The following is a 13,402-nucleotide window of genomic DNA, read 5'->3' as shown; positions in this document are numbered from 1 at the left end:
GAAGGTTGGTGACAGTGGAACGTTCGATCGTGTTCCGTCACTTAAAGTGGGGTTTTACTCTTCATGGAGGATAATATAAACACATAAAATAAAATAAAAAGAAAAGAAAACAATGAGGCAGCTATGACATATACTGGAAGTGGTTTACCACCCTTAGGGTGTATTCCAACTTCAGGGGGATCGCACTCCTCAGCCTCCCTGGTATATTTGGGGGTGCTGGAGAGGAGGGTCCTTGGGGAAGTTGAATCTCAGATTCAGGAGGAGTAGTGTGGTTTTCGTCCTACCGTGGAACGGTGGACCTGCTCTACACCATCGGCAGGATCCTCGAGGGTGCATGGGAGTTTGCCCAACCAGGGTACATGTGTTTTGTGGACTTGGAGAAGGCATATGGGGTACCGAATCCCCTGATATGGGTTGTTGGGTCCCTGTACGACCAGAGTAGTCGTGCAAGTCGGACTCGTTTCCAGTGAGAGTTGGATTCCGCAAAGTCTGCCCTTTGTCACCAATTTTGTTCATAACTTTTATGGACAGAATCTCTAGGCGGAGCCAAGGCGTCGAGGGGGTCGGGTTTGGTAACTTCAGCATTGAACCTCTGTTCTTTGCAGATGATGCGGTTCTGTTAGCTTCATCAAGCCGTGATCTCTGACGCTCGCTGGAGTGGTTCGGAGCAGAGAGTGAAGTGACTGGGATGGGAATCAGCACCTCCAAATCTGTGCCTATGGTCCTCAGTCGGAAAAGGGTGGTTTGCCCTCTCCGGGTCGGGGTTGACAGGCGGGATACGCCAAGTGGAGGAGTTTAAGCATCTTGGGGGTCTTGTTCACGAGTGAGGGAAGAGTGGAGCGGGAGATTGAAAGGCGGATTGGTGCAGCGTCTGCAGTGATTCAGACTTTGCATCGGTCTGTTGTAATAAAGGAGGAGCTAAATCGAAAGGCGGAACTCTCTATTTGGTGGTCGATCTACTTTTCTACCCTCACTAGCTGTGGTAACAAGCTGTGGATCATGACTGAAAGAACATGATCCTGGATACAAGCAGCCTAACTGAGTTTCCGCTGCAGGATGTCCAGGCTCTCCCTTAGAAATAGGGTGAGAAACTTGGGCATCCGGGAGGGGCTCCGTGTCGAGCCGCTGCTCCTCTGCTTTGAAAGAAGCCAGATGAGATGGCTGGGGCATCTGATTCTGATGCCTCCCGGACACCTCCCTTGGTGAGGTGTTCTGGCCACGTCCCACCGGAAAAAGACCCCGAAGACGACCAAGGACACGCTGGAGAGACTACGTTATCTCGGCTGGGCTAGGAATGCCTCGGGATTATCCAGGAAGGGCTGGATGAAGTGGCTGAGGAAAGGGAAGACTGGGCATCCCAACGAAAGCGACTGCTCCTGCGACCAGACCCGGGAAAAGCAGTAGAAGATGGATGAATGGTTTACCACTCATATCTTATCGGCTTTGCATGCTTGAAACCCAGCTGCCACTATACAGTAATGGATACAATACCTTTTAGTACCTGGAATGTAAGTGTCTGATCCTACCGAAAGCAACGGCCAAAATTACTTCATGGATTAATCATTACTGTCAGTAAAATATTTGCTATTGCCTTGTATAGTCGTCACTTTCTCCCCCCAAACTGCCCACAGTGTTCTATAAGTGGCTGTAGAACAAGGTTCCAAAGTTAATGGCAATGTCTTTTCACACGAGTTTGGTGCACATTATCTAAAATATCAAACAATGTCACACAGCATCTTGAAAAACTGCACCAAAAAAATTTGAACTGCAAAATCCACAATGTGAAATACCCTCTATTCTGGATTCTACTCTATGATACAGTCCCAATTCATCTGGAAAACATGGTTTAAAGGAGATTTCTTGTACTTACAGTGTCATGAAAAGTACTCGGCCCCTTCCTGAATTCTGTTTTTTATTTTGCATGTCCATCACACAAAGGTTTTAAATCAGCAAAGAATGTTAATATCACTCAGAGACAACACAAGGAAATACAAAATGAAGTTTACAAATAATTCAATTTATTTAGGTACAAAAAAAAAACAACGAAAAAAAAAAAACCTTACTAATCTGCTGTGAAAAAGTAATTGCCACTTGAACTTAATAACAGATTGTGTCGTCCTTGGCAGCAATAACTGAAATCAAATGTTTGTGATAATTGGTGATGAGTCTTTCACATCGCTGTGGACGAATTTTTTCCACCATTCTTTGTAGAATTGTATCAACTTCGCCATATTGGAGGGTTTTTTTTTTTTTAGCATGTAGTGTTCATTTAAGGTCCACAGTATCTGAATTGGATTTAAATCTGGACTTTGACTCAGCCACACTAAAACCTTTCTTTCTTTCTTTTTTTTTTTTTTTTTTTTTTTTTTTTTTAACATTCAGAGGGGGACTTGCTAGTCTATTTCGGATCATTGTCCAGCTCAATGATCAAATGATCATTTGAGGGGATGAATTGATGGCCGGATGTTCTGATTCAGGATATTCTGATGCACAGAAGAATTCATAGTTCCATCAATCACAGCAAGTTGTCCTGGTTCTGAGGCCGCAAAGCAGCACCAGACCATCACACTGCCACCACTATTCTTCACTGATGGCATAATGTCCTTTTGATGAAATGCTATACCATTTTTAATCAGATGTAACAGGCCACACACCTTCGAAAAAGTAAAATTTCTGACTCGTCAGTCCAAAGAATGTTTCTCCAAAAGTCTTGTCGATCATCATAATGTTTTTTGGCAAATGAGACACAAGCCTTTGTATTCTTTGCCTCCAGCAGGGGTTCTCACCTGGGAACCCTCCTAAGGATGCCATTTTTGGCCAGTGTCTTTCTTATGATAGTCATGAATACTGACCTTAACTGAGGCCAGTGAGGCCTGCAGCTCTAATATGGTGTTCGAGGTTCTTTGCATCGTGTCGTGATGCATTCTTGAGATCTTGTAGCCTAGTTGATGTTCTTTGACAGATTCTAATTAAATGATTTCTTGATTCAACAAGTATAGTGGTGCACAGGTTTGGGTGTGGCTTGTGAAATTGAAATCAACTTTCCCAAATTTGCGGTTGGTCAAAGTGTCCTTGTGATTTAAGAAAGGGGCAATTACTTACAAAGGGTCAGAAAGGTTTTGAATATTTTCTGTGGATTTGGATTGTCATTTGAAAACTGCATTTTGTATTTCCTTGGGTTTTCTCTGAGAGATCCTAAAATTGGTTTGATGATTTGTAACCTGTGTGAGATAGAGTTGCAAAAACAAATAAAATCAGGAGGGGGGTAAATACATTTCACGGCCCTTGTATCAGTCATTTTTTCTCAAAACAGTTTTTTTCCAAGGTGGACAGTATGCATTCATGTTATACACACAAGCCTGAAAAACACACGTGCAAAAAAAGGATCCACCAAAAGAAAACTGTAAGCGCGAGCAAGTTGGACAAAAATAACAAATCAGTTAGAAGGTTTGCTCAAAGGAACACAAGCAGTACTGTAATCAGAAAGTGAAACATCACTGCCCCAGCAACCTGTATCAATACCAAAGTATAAGTAAGTGAAATTTGAATCAACGGCCCACTGGTCCTTGGCTCTAATTTATTGGGACAAATGTATCTATAATTTAATATTGAATTAGTTAATTATTACTTATTTATGGAAAATACTTGGTTTGTTTCATTTTCATATTGGTGAGTCCATCATTGAAACCGCAAAATGGTAAGGATCAGTGTGGAGTTAGAATTAGAGTTGAATGCTTGGATCAACGATTGAGGACTATGACTCACCAGAGAAGGGAAAAAGGCATGTGCCATGGTCATTTTCTCTACCTTGTCTCGAGAGGAGAAAGTGCCATAGGCCCCAGCAGGTAAGAAGCAGTTCATCAGCCTCAGCTGGCCAAGATTTGCTACAATGACCCTTGTTGAACTCGAGCTTTCTGGGATGATTATGACCGGGGCGCCAGCTTCGATATCTAGCAGAACCCTGGATGCCCGTTGAGGACAGTCCCGTATCTGCAAAAATATACATCATATAGAAAAGGCAGAAAGGTGAGGGTTTTCCCTATTTTTTCTCTCAACTCACAGGTATCAAATACTTCTTCCACAGGGATGGTTTTCTTAAAGAGAAATCTGTGCCAAAAGTGATTTATTATTGATATTGATGTGTGTGTATATAGGTCCAAATGAATATGCCTGCCAACACAGTCAAAAGATTTGGGTTTTAACTTGAAGTTATCAAACTCTCCCCATCCTTGCATGGTTTAGGCTTCAGGAAGGGTTCTGGTCATCCAAAATGCCTTCCACTGAAGGATTATAGATGCCACTGTTCTCTTGGGAATCTTAAGTTCAGCAGAATTTGTTTTTTTTTTATAACCTAGGCCAGATCTGTGCCTTGCCCCAAATTTGTCTCTGAGCTCTTCAGGCAGTTCTTTTGACCACATGATTCTCATTCAACATGAATGTCATACCAAGGCGGCACCGACTGCGGGAGACAAATTCCTTGTGTGTGGTTCCATACTCGACCATTAAAGCTGATTCTGATTTGCTCTGACATGCACAGTAAGTTGTAAGGTTTTATATAGACCGGGGTATGACTTTCCTAATCAAGTCAAATTAGTATAATCAAACACAGATGGACTCCATTCAAGGTGTAGAACCATCCCAAGGATGATCAGAAGAAATGGACAGCGCCCAACTTAAATATATGTGAGAGTAAAGGGTCAGAATACTTCTGGCTGTGTGTTAATTCAGTTTTTCTTTTTTAGTAAATCTGCAAAAATGTCACTTTTTTTCCATCAATATGGGGGTGCTGTGTGTTCATTAATGAGTTGAAAAATGAACCTAAATGATTTTTGCAAAGAGCTGAAAAATAAGTGAAAGATTGAATTGGGTCTGAATACTTTCCGTACCCACTATATGTACTGTATACACACACGATATTGTCAAAAGTATTCATTCATCTGCCTTAAGTGAGATAAATTCAAGGGACATCCCATTCTTAGGGATTAAAGGACATTGTTCCAGCCGCTGCAGTTGTAAGAGCTTCAACTCTTCTTTTTGTGAGGTTACGCAGTGATGTTGGATGAGAAGGCTTTCCTCAGTTTCTGCTTTAATTCTGCTATGTGTGTTCTTATAGGGTTGAGGTCAGGATTGTGCAGGCCAGTCAAGTTCATCCACATCAAACCTTTTCATCCATGTATTTATGAACCCTGATTTGTCTACCGATACACAGTCATGTTAGAACAGGAAACTGTCATCCCAAAACTATTTCCACAAACTTGGAAATGTCCAAAATATTAGCCTCTGAGCTCCAGTGAAAGGAACTCGAAAGGTCCAGCATACTAAAAAAATTGGACAGTCAAACAGTTTGCGGATCAACCCTTCCTATTCCAACATATCTGTGCACCAGTGTGCAAAGCAAGGTCAATGAAGACATGGATGAGAGCATTTGGCATGGATGAACTTGATTGGCTTGCGCAGAGTCCTGCGTCCACCTGACAGAATGAATACCTTTGGTTTAATTTCGAGTGCACAGTGAGCCAGGCCTTCATGTCCAACATCACTGACACCTCACAAATATGATACTGGAAGAATGGGCAAAAAGTGGACAAACTCACTCTAAAACCTTTTTGAAGCCTTCCCACAAGAGGTGAAGCTGTAATCGCTGCAAAGTGTATCCCAGCTTCACATAACAACACATGTATTGAGAATAGGATATCATTTAAAATCATATGTGAGTCAAGTAAAATATTTCTGCCAATAGTGCATCTCCCAGCACGGAGTCGGGTGTTACTTACAGCTTGGCCCTCCATCGCGGCCCTTTGCCTGCCAAGCACATCCTGTAACTGTGTGAAGTGTTGGATGAAGGCCACGACCTCGGCCTGGAAGCGTTGAGTGTGGACATATTGCACTGAGGCCATCAGCAGAGAAACCTTGATGTCATATTCACGCTCCAGGTAAGGATCCGACACACCATATCTGAAACAGAATATAATGGTAACCAAATGTTTAAAATGCTAGCAGGTATGAAAGGATTGTCCAAATTGTATTTCTGTGGTCTGTACCTGTGGATGTTGAATATTAGAGCCTCCCCTCCACGTGTTGTGAAACGTTCCCTGTAGAGCTCGCCATATGGGGTCAGATCACTGAGGGACAAACTTCCCAGACTCCCAGTCAAGACTAGGTTGCTATCTAAAATTTTTGAAATTAAACATTTAGGTTAATAATATTACAGCAGCTTTGTGGGTGTTTCATTAAATAAGTGGTCATATCAGGCATCAATTTCAATAGGATTTTCATACCAAACATTTCCAGGTGCGCAGATAATTTTATCACAGTGGCTCTGGCAAGCTCATTGCCTTCTTTGTTCAATACAAGAGACAAGGAATGAACCTACAAATTAAAATACAAAATACAAAAACATTATTCTTATGTGAGTTGGGTGTCCAGGCCTGTACTTACTCACAGAATCCTTACAGATAGGTCAAATAAAAATCAAAAACAAAAATTGTGCCCATTTACTTATATTTTAAATGCATGAACAAATGCCAAAAATCAACATGACTAATAAAAATCAGCTACGAGAAAATTTGAAGAAGTATCTTGAAATTCTTGGGAGAAAAGTTATGACAGTTAGGTTACACAAGATTTTTTTTCCCAAATGAGAGAATTTGACTGCATTAGCAAGCACCACCTACTTGTAATATTTGGCCCTTAAGATTGGGGTATTAACCTGATCTACAATATTTACAGTATGTCACTCTAGTGCTCCCTTTTGACTTGCAGACTATGCAGATGACTTCCACTGACTTACCTTGAGATCCAATTTTGTGTTGACAACCTCGTTTGAGTCTTCCTCAGAGAGGTCTGGCTCATAAAGATGATGTCCTGGCACACACTGAGGGGAACTAGGGGGCACCTTCATTGCATGATTATTGGCTGTGGAGCCAATACCAAAGAAATCCAGGATGACCACCCAGGTCTGCAAGGTGATCAATACATCCAGGCAGTTGAAGTCAATATCAATGCTTCGTCCCACACTGCCATAACGGCTTTTGAACTCTGGGTGATTCTGATCCACCAGCAACACGTTGATGTGAACTAAGGACTCATCAAATTCTGAGGTCGGTTGAGGGGAAGATGCAGGATGAGTAGGGGAAGGTGGTGGAGTGCTGGGGCAGTCGGGATCCTTCTTAGCTTTGTGATGACTTGCTGAAGGAGTACCGGCATGCCTTTGGTAGAGTTGGAAGACATTTTGGGCCTCTTCCATGTGGGACGGCAGAGAGCGAGGCATTTCTGGGTATTGGGCATTTGTTGCCGATGGACAGCTATGAGAGAGGTATTCTTTTGGACTGAAAGTGGAAGGCTTTGGCGCGCCACGGGACACCATCAGATGTTTATGTTCAGGATTTTGCTCGAGGAGATCCTCCATGAGCAGTGAACGCAGAATTAACTGGACTTCAAACACGTATGGATGCTCTTTGGTGAAGTCTCCCTCCAGGTCAAGGAACTGTAGACTGATTAAGCCTTGGGAGCCCTGCGTAAGGTCAGCACTCAATTGGACTTGCAATTCTGCTACATGAACAGTTACTTTCAGCTGAGTAAATGCAGGGGAATCAGGAAATGGCTTTTGAGACTGCAGAGGCGAAGGACAGGAGAGCAATGAGTGTGACAAGCTGAGGTAGGGAGGATCCTTTGCAAACAGTCCTCCGTGGGGGTCAGGAAAGCGGTGGGGCCTAGTGGAAGAAGGAGTTGGTGGTGGGGGTGTTGGAGGTTGACTGGGTGTGACATGTTTCTCCTCAATGAGGAATAAATTATCAAGCGTCTGGAGGACCTGTTCATACACAGCCTTGCAAAGGAACACCTACAACCAGAGTTAAATATTAATTGAGACATATTAACCAAAGCAAATTCTATAACATTTTTTTTTTAATCTAAAAACTCTATGCTAAATCTATAGCCATGCTGAATTCACAATGATTTGACATTTTTACAGACCAGGGTAACCGGTTCTCAATGAAATTCCTCAAATAACAATATTACACGTTTATTTTTCACATTATTTTAATTAGTAATGTAAAATAATATTTTCCATGTCTATGTAGCATATATTGGTTTAACTAAAGATTGATTTGGAAGATACGAAAAAAGGTAAACGCCTGAGTTCACTTCCAGGTCAGTCCGATTTACAATTTAACGTTAAAATCAAACTAATTCGTTTCAAAATGGCACCATGTCACTTTTTGTATTTGTAAACTTTAGGAGGATACAAAGACCTTTTAACAATCTCATAATGTAGAAGTTGCTACAGTTTACGAAATACGACTTCTAGATAACAGTTTTCAACTCAAACTCAAAACACAAAACACACAATTGGGATTTTATAGATTACTTAATTAAATGTAAGAGGAATCTGTAGGGAAACAAAGAGGGCCCCTCCTTGAGCCATCATCTTATTGAAATGGAGGGGTTTGTGTGTCCCAATGATCCTCGGAGCAAAGTTGTCTGGGGATTTACACCCAGAGCAGGGTAACCCATGGCGAACGGGTCCTATTGAGGGACCAGATAAAGCATGGCTCCGGGCATGCGCATGCTTTAATGGGGCTTGATCTGGCACACCCTAAAAGGGTAATGTGGGTCCCTCTTCCCATGGGATCACCACCTGTGAGAGGGACCATAGGGTTCGTGTGCAATGTGCGCTGGGCGGTGAACGAAGGTGGATACTTTGGCAATCCGATCCCTAACTACATAAACTGGCTGCAGGAATGTGGAATGTCACCTCTGTAGCAGTGAGGGAGCCCGGGATGGTGTGTGAGGTCCAGAGGTTCCAACTAGATATAGTCGGACTTTCCTCCACACACCACTTGGGCTGTGATACTAGTCCTCTTGAAAGGAGTTGGACTCTGTTCCACTCTGGTGTTGCCCATGGTGAGACACGCCGAGCAAGTGTGGGTATACTAATTGCCCCTCGGCTTGGCGCCTGTACATTGGGGATGAAACCGGTGTATGAGAGGGGAGCCTTTGTTCGCCTTTGGGTGGGGAGACGAGTCCTCACTGTTGTTTGTGCCTATGTACCAAACAACAGTTCAGAGTTCCTTTTTGGAGTCGTTAAGAGGGGACTCCATCATTGTGGTGGTGGACTTCAATGCTCACGCGGGCATTGACAGTGAGACCCGCAAGGGTGTGATTGAGGAAAACCCCCCTGCCGCCCCACCCACTGATCAAAACCCAGGTGGTGTTCTGTTACTGGACATCTGTACTCATCACTGATAACGTAACCATAATGAACACCATGTTCCGGCATAACGTTGTCCATATGTGCACTGAGCACCAGGGCACCTAGAGGGTCGCAGTTCCTTGAACGACTTTGTTCTCAAGTCATTGGACTTGTGGCCGCATGTTTTTAATATTCAGGTGAAGAGAGGGGCGGAACTGTCAACAGATCACCACGGGGTGGTGAGTTGGCTCCAATGGTGGAGGAAGATGCCGGTCCCATGTGCCAGGCCCAAATATATTGTGAGGATCAGCTGTGAACGGCTGACAGATTCCGCTGTCAAAATTCTAACTCCCCCCTCCAACACAACCTTGCTCATGTTCCGGGTAAGACAGGGGGCATAAAATCCAAGTGGACTATGCTCCATACCTCCTTTGCTGAGGCAGCCGACTGGAGCTGTGGCCATAAGGTGATAGGTGCCTGTAGTGGCAGGAATCCCTGAACAGTTCTTCACCCTCAGCAGGTCTTCGAGGGTGTATGGGAGTTCGCCCAACCTGTCTCCGTGTGTTTTGTGGACTTGGAGAAAACATTTGACCGTGTCCCTCGGGGAGTCCTGTGGGAGGACCTTCGGGAGTATGGGGTAGCAAACTCCTTGATATGGGGTGTTCGGTCCCTGTACGACCGGTGTGAGTTTGGTCCGCATTGGTGGCAGTAAGTTGGACTTGTTTGAAGTGAGAGTTGTACTCTGTCAAGGCTATTAATAAATTTTATGGACAGAATCTCTAAGCACAGCCAAGGTACAGAGGCCGTCCAGTTTGGTGACCTCAGTATTGCAGCTCTGCTTTTTGCAAATGATGTGGTTCTGTTGGGTTGATCAAGCCGTGATATCCAACGCTAAATGGAGCAGGGTTCATTTCTTTTCTTCTACCAAACGTGTCTACATGCATCCTGAGATGTGAGATGACTGAAACAGACCGTTCCACCGACCAGCTGATCTACCATTGTGAGTACTGCACAATAAGCAGGGTTAGGATGTCAGTACAATATTAGTGCTTATTAATTTCAGGGAAATTACTAGCTTCACACAAAAGCGCAATTTCTCTCTCTCCCCCCTCTCTCTCTCGCTCTCTCTTTCAGGGTCTCGTGTGTAGAGTTGGAAGGTTTGTTTCTCCATTACGCGTGTTTCCTCGTACTAAGACCCCTCATTGTTTTCCCTATAGATAATTTATTATTGCATAATATATTCTACAAAATTCCACTCTTGGTTCTGTTTTGTGTGTGTTGACTTGATGTAAGCCCGTCATATAGAACACTAATTTCATAAAATGCAGCAACCTTAAGATAAGTGATGAAAGATTTGTCGTCGCTTTCTCCTAAATTTTATACGTATATAAATAAATGACATGGTCCCCTTTACAAGACTAAAGAGCTTGATTATGCTAAGTGCCAAATCACAATAAACGAGCAGCAAAGCAGGGGTCCCTGCTTCAACAAATTTCTCAAATAAATTCCTTTTGATCCAAACATCAATATTACATGAGGGGTTTAATCAACACTTGTACTCAAATAAGATCCATGAGGTTCATCAATGACACGTTTGTTAGAATGAGTCATCATTGAGTCATCACTGACTGTGACTGATCACTGATTACTGAGTAATGGAAGTATTTAAAGATGTCTAAATCAAAGGTATACTAGTTTCACACAATTCATTATGATTCAACTTTCTTTGAATCAAATGTATACCTGAACAGGTGTGACAAATCTTCCTTCGACTTTCAACAACCCTGTGCTCTTCCATGGGTCTTTGGAGGTGAGGAAAGCATATATATCATCATTGATGGGGACCTTCTCCACGGTAAACTGTATGGTTGTCTCTTTTAATATATGGAAGGCTGGCAAAGAAAAAAAATTCAGTCAGATAACAGTACTTTGACTTTTTAGTAATAATATTGTTACCTTTTCCTTGACTGAGGTATTCAAAGAAGTCATGACGTGTGAACTGGGGTTCATCACAACTGATGCTTCTGTTATGAGAGGGTGAAATGCCCCCATTTTTTTCCACTCTTTGCATTTTCTTCAAAACCAGATGACTTGTGTTTAGGGAGTACAACCGAATATCCTTGACAAGCACCTGCAGTCTCTCCCCTTCAGATTGTTGGGCAGTAATAAAATTCTGAATAGTTATACTACCCAAGTGACCCACAAGCAGTTCAGGGTGTCCAGGTTTGCGAGGAATGGACACTACTGGTGATTCAATATTTATATTTAGAGTCAACTTTACAAAGAATGTGTCTAATGTAGGTTCAGTTTCCTCCATGTGAATATCCTCTTCATTTTCCAATAGATAAGACCAACTCTGAGTTCGGCTTCTTCGTGAGGGAGTCTCAAAGAGTGAAAACATACCACTGTACTCTGCTGTCTTTGTAGCAAGAACTGTTGACACTTTGGTGGCAGCACTTTTCAACATTGAGCGAAAATTATCCTCTACCTCATTAGCAGAAAGACTCAGCTCCATCAAGAACTTGGCTGAGTGGTTGTAATGCAAGGATGCCATATGCAAATGTAAAGTGCAGTCCCCGTGGAAATTCTCTAGCAGGCGAAAATTCAAAGCTTCTGAAGGAGACATCTTTTTGTCAGTCAGTAAAAATAGAACTTCATCAGTTAAAGAGTCTTCTGGATTCCCAATGCTGACTACAAATTGGCTTCGGCCTCCTTCCTGGGTCAAGTCTACCAAGTGAATGGCACCGAGTGACCCATTAATATCCATTCGACTACCGATGGAAACATTAACCTTGGTGCCAGTGATGCTGGCAGTGGCAATCTTCAAACCTTTCTTCTCAGCACCCAAGACAGTGCCCGTGGACACAGTTCGAAGGAGAAGGAGGTTAAGTCGATGAATTTCTACAGTTAGCTCCTTGTTCTGGTCATATGTTGACTGAAAAGTGCCATCTTCTTCCTCAGTATAGAGTTGTGTTGTAGGTTGCTGCAATGATGATGTCCAATTGTTTTCTGATTTCGGGAAAGACTTTTGAATGAATTTCAACAGTTCCACCATGGTTTCAGGGTTTAGAATAATATCCAGGTTATTGACTTGCATGCTTATTACCTGAAGGGAGCTGTCCAGGTTCATGGAAGGGCAATCTGAGCTCACAAACTGGTACTCAAGTTTGATTAGGGCTTCTTGATCCTTGAGGCAGGAACTAAGGGAAGTGAGTTTATCAGTGCGCAAACCTGAAGATGACTCAGTGTGATGACTTTGTTGCTCTGAAGATCTGCTCTCATATGACATTGGGGAAGATGGCTGGCTCTCTTGAAGACTGCCAGTGGGGATGTCAAAACTGAGATTTTTGTGAGATGACACTAAAAGGTCAAAGTCTGAACCAAAGGTTTGGAGGGTGTCAACGAGAAGAAGACCGTGAACAGTAAGAGAGACTTCTGCATCATATGGTCGCTTGACAAAATGGGCATTTGTGCCAAATACCTTGAGAACAGATATGTACCGGCCATCACTCTCTACACCAAGCTGCATATAGTTTATTTTGAATTCAGCCAACAGTAGACGGGATTCCACCAAGACTTCCCTTGTGTGCTGCTCTAAAGTTGTGACACTTTGTGTTAAGTTCTTAGCTGAACCTTGGATCTTCCATGAGCTGTCCTCTCTTTGAAAGATTTTTTCATGGCGGAGAGTAAGAGGGTCAGGAGATTTTGACCCTTTATCCTGGCCTTTGTCTCCATTCCCAGCTGGACTGCTGAGCCTAGCCAGACAGCTCCTTAAAGCTGTCATTTTCTCTAGGTTAATATGGACTTTTAGATCAGGAAGGGTTCCTGACAGCACAGCCCCTGGGAGCTGGGGATCTGACGTATAGCGCAATCTCTGTTCCAGCTGCAGCAACACATTAAATTTCTCGACCACATGAGTCGGTCCTACTTCACTCTCTTGAAGGTTTTTCCAATTGTCCTTGTAGCGACCGACCATTATCTGCAAATCCTTAAAGGACAAGGAGTATCTTTCATAAAGCTTTCTACTGTAGGCCTTTGTATTTTCAGGTGTTCTGAGGCTGGGAAGCTCAGGACATCTTGACCAGTCTTTCAGGGGCATGTCAAGCTCAGGTGGCGACTCCTCTGGTGGAGTTGCCAAGGGTGTCTGATACTCCTCATCACTTAGGTCTTCCCTTTCAGGTTGTGTACTTTTGCAGTCTTTTGAGTCAT

General features: G+C 43.1%; 1 protein-coding gene across 3 annotated transcripts in view; it reads right to left on the bottom strand.

The window, feature by feature from the left end:
• The window catches only part of vps13d (vacuolar protein sorting 13 homolog D), a 62,308-nt gene that overhangs the window by 35,609 nt on the left and 13,297 nt on the right, over window positions 1-13,402 (bottom strand). For all 3 annotated transcript variants that reach the window (XM_061840888.1, XM_061840905.1, XM_061840898.1), the window contains exons 20-26: window positions 11,150-13,402; window positions 10,937-11,085; window positions 6,791-7,840; window positions 6,279-6,369; window positions 6,042-6,168; window positions 5,775-5,955; window positions 3,808-3,990 (exon numbers count right to left, since the gene is read on the bottom strand). In XM_061840888.1, the coding sequence (XP_061696872.1) occupies window positions 3,808-3,990; window positions 5,775-5,955; window positions 6,042-6,168; window positions 6,279-6,369; window positions 6,791-7,840; window positions 10,937-11,085; window positions 11,150-13,402 (4,034 nt within the window). The remainder of the gene's footprint in view (window positions 1-3,807; window positions 3,991-5,774; window positions 5,956-6,041; window positions 6,169-6,278; window positions 6,370-6,790; window positions 7,841-10,936; window positions 11,086-11,149) is intronic.

This window comes from Syngnathoides biaculeatus, chromosome 2 (genome assembly GCF_019802595.1).
Source record: "Syngnathoides biaculeatus isolate LvHL_M chromosome 2, ASM1980259v1, whole genome shotgun sequence".
Taxonomy (NCBI): Eukaryota; Metazoa; Chordata; class Actinopteri; order Syngnathiformes; family Syngnathidae; genus Syngnathoides; species Syngnathoides biaculeatus.
The sequence above is the reverse complement of the archived record's forward strand: the minus strand, read 5'-3'. Positions and strand labels throughout refer to the sequence as shown.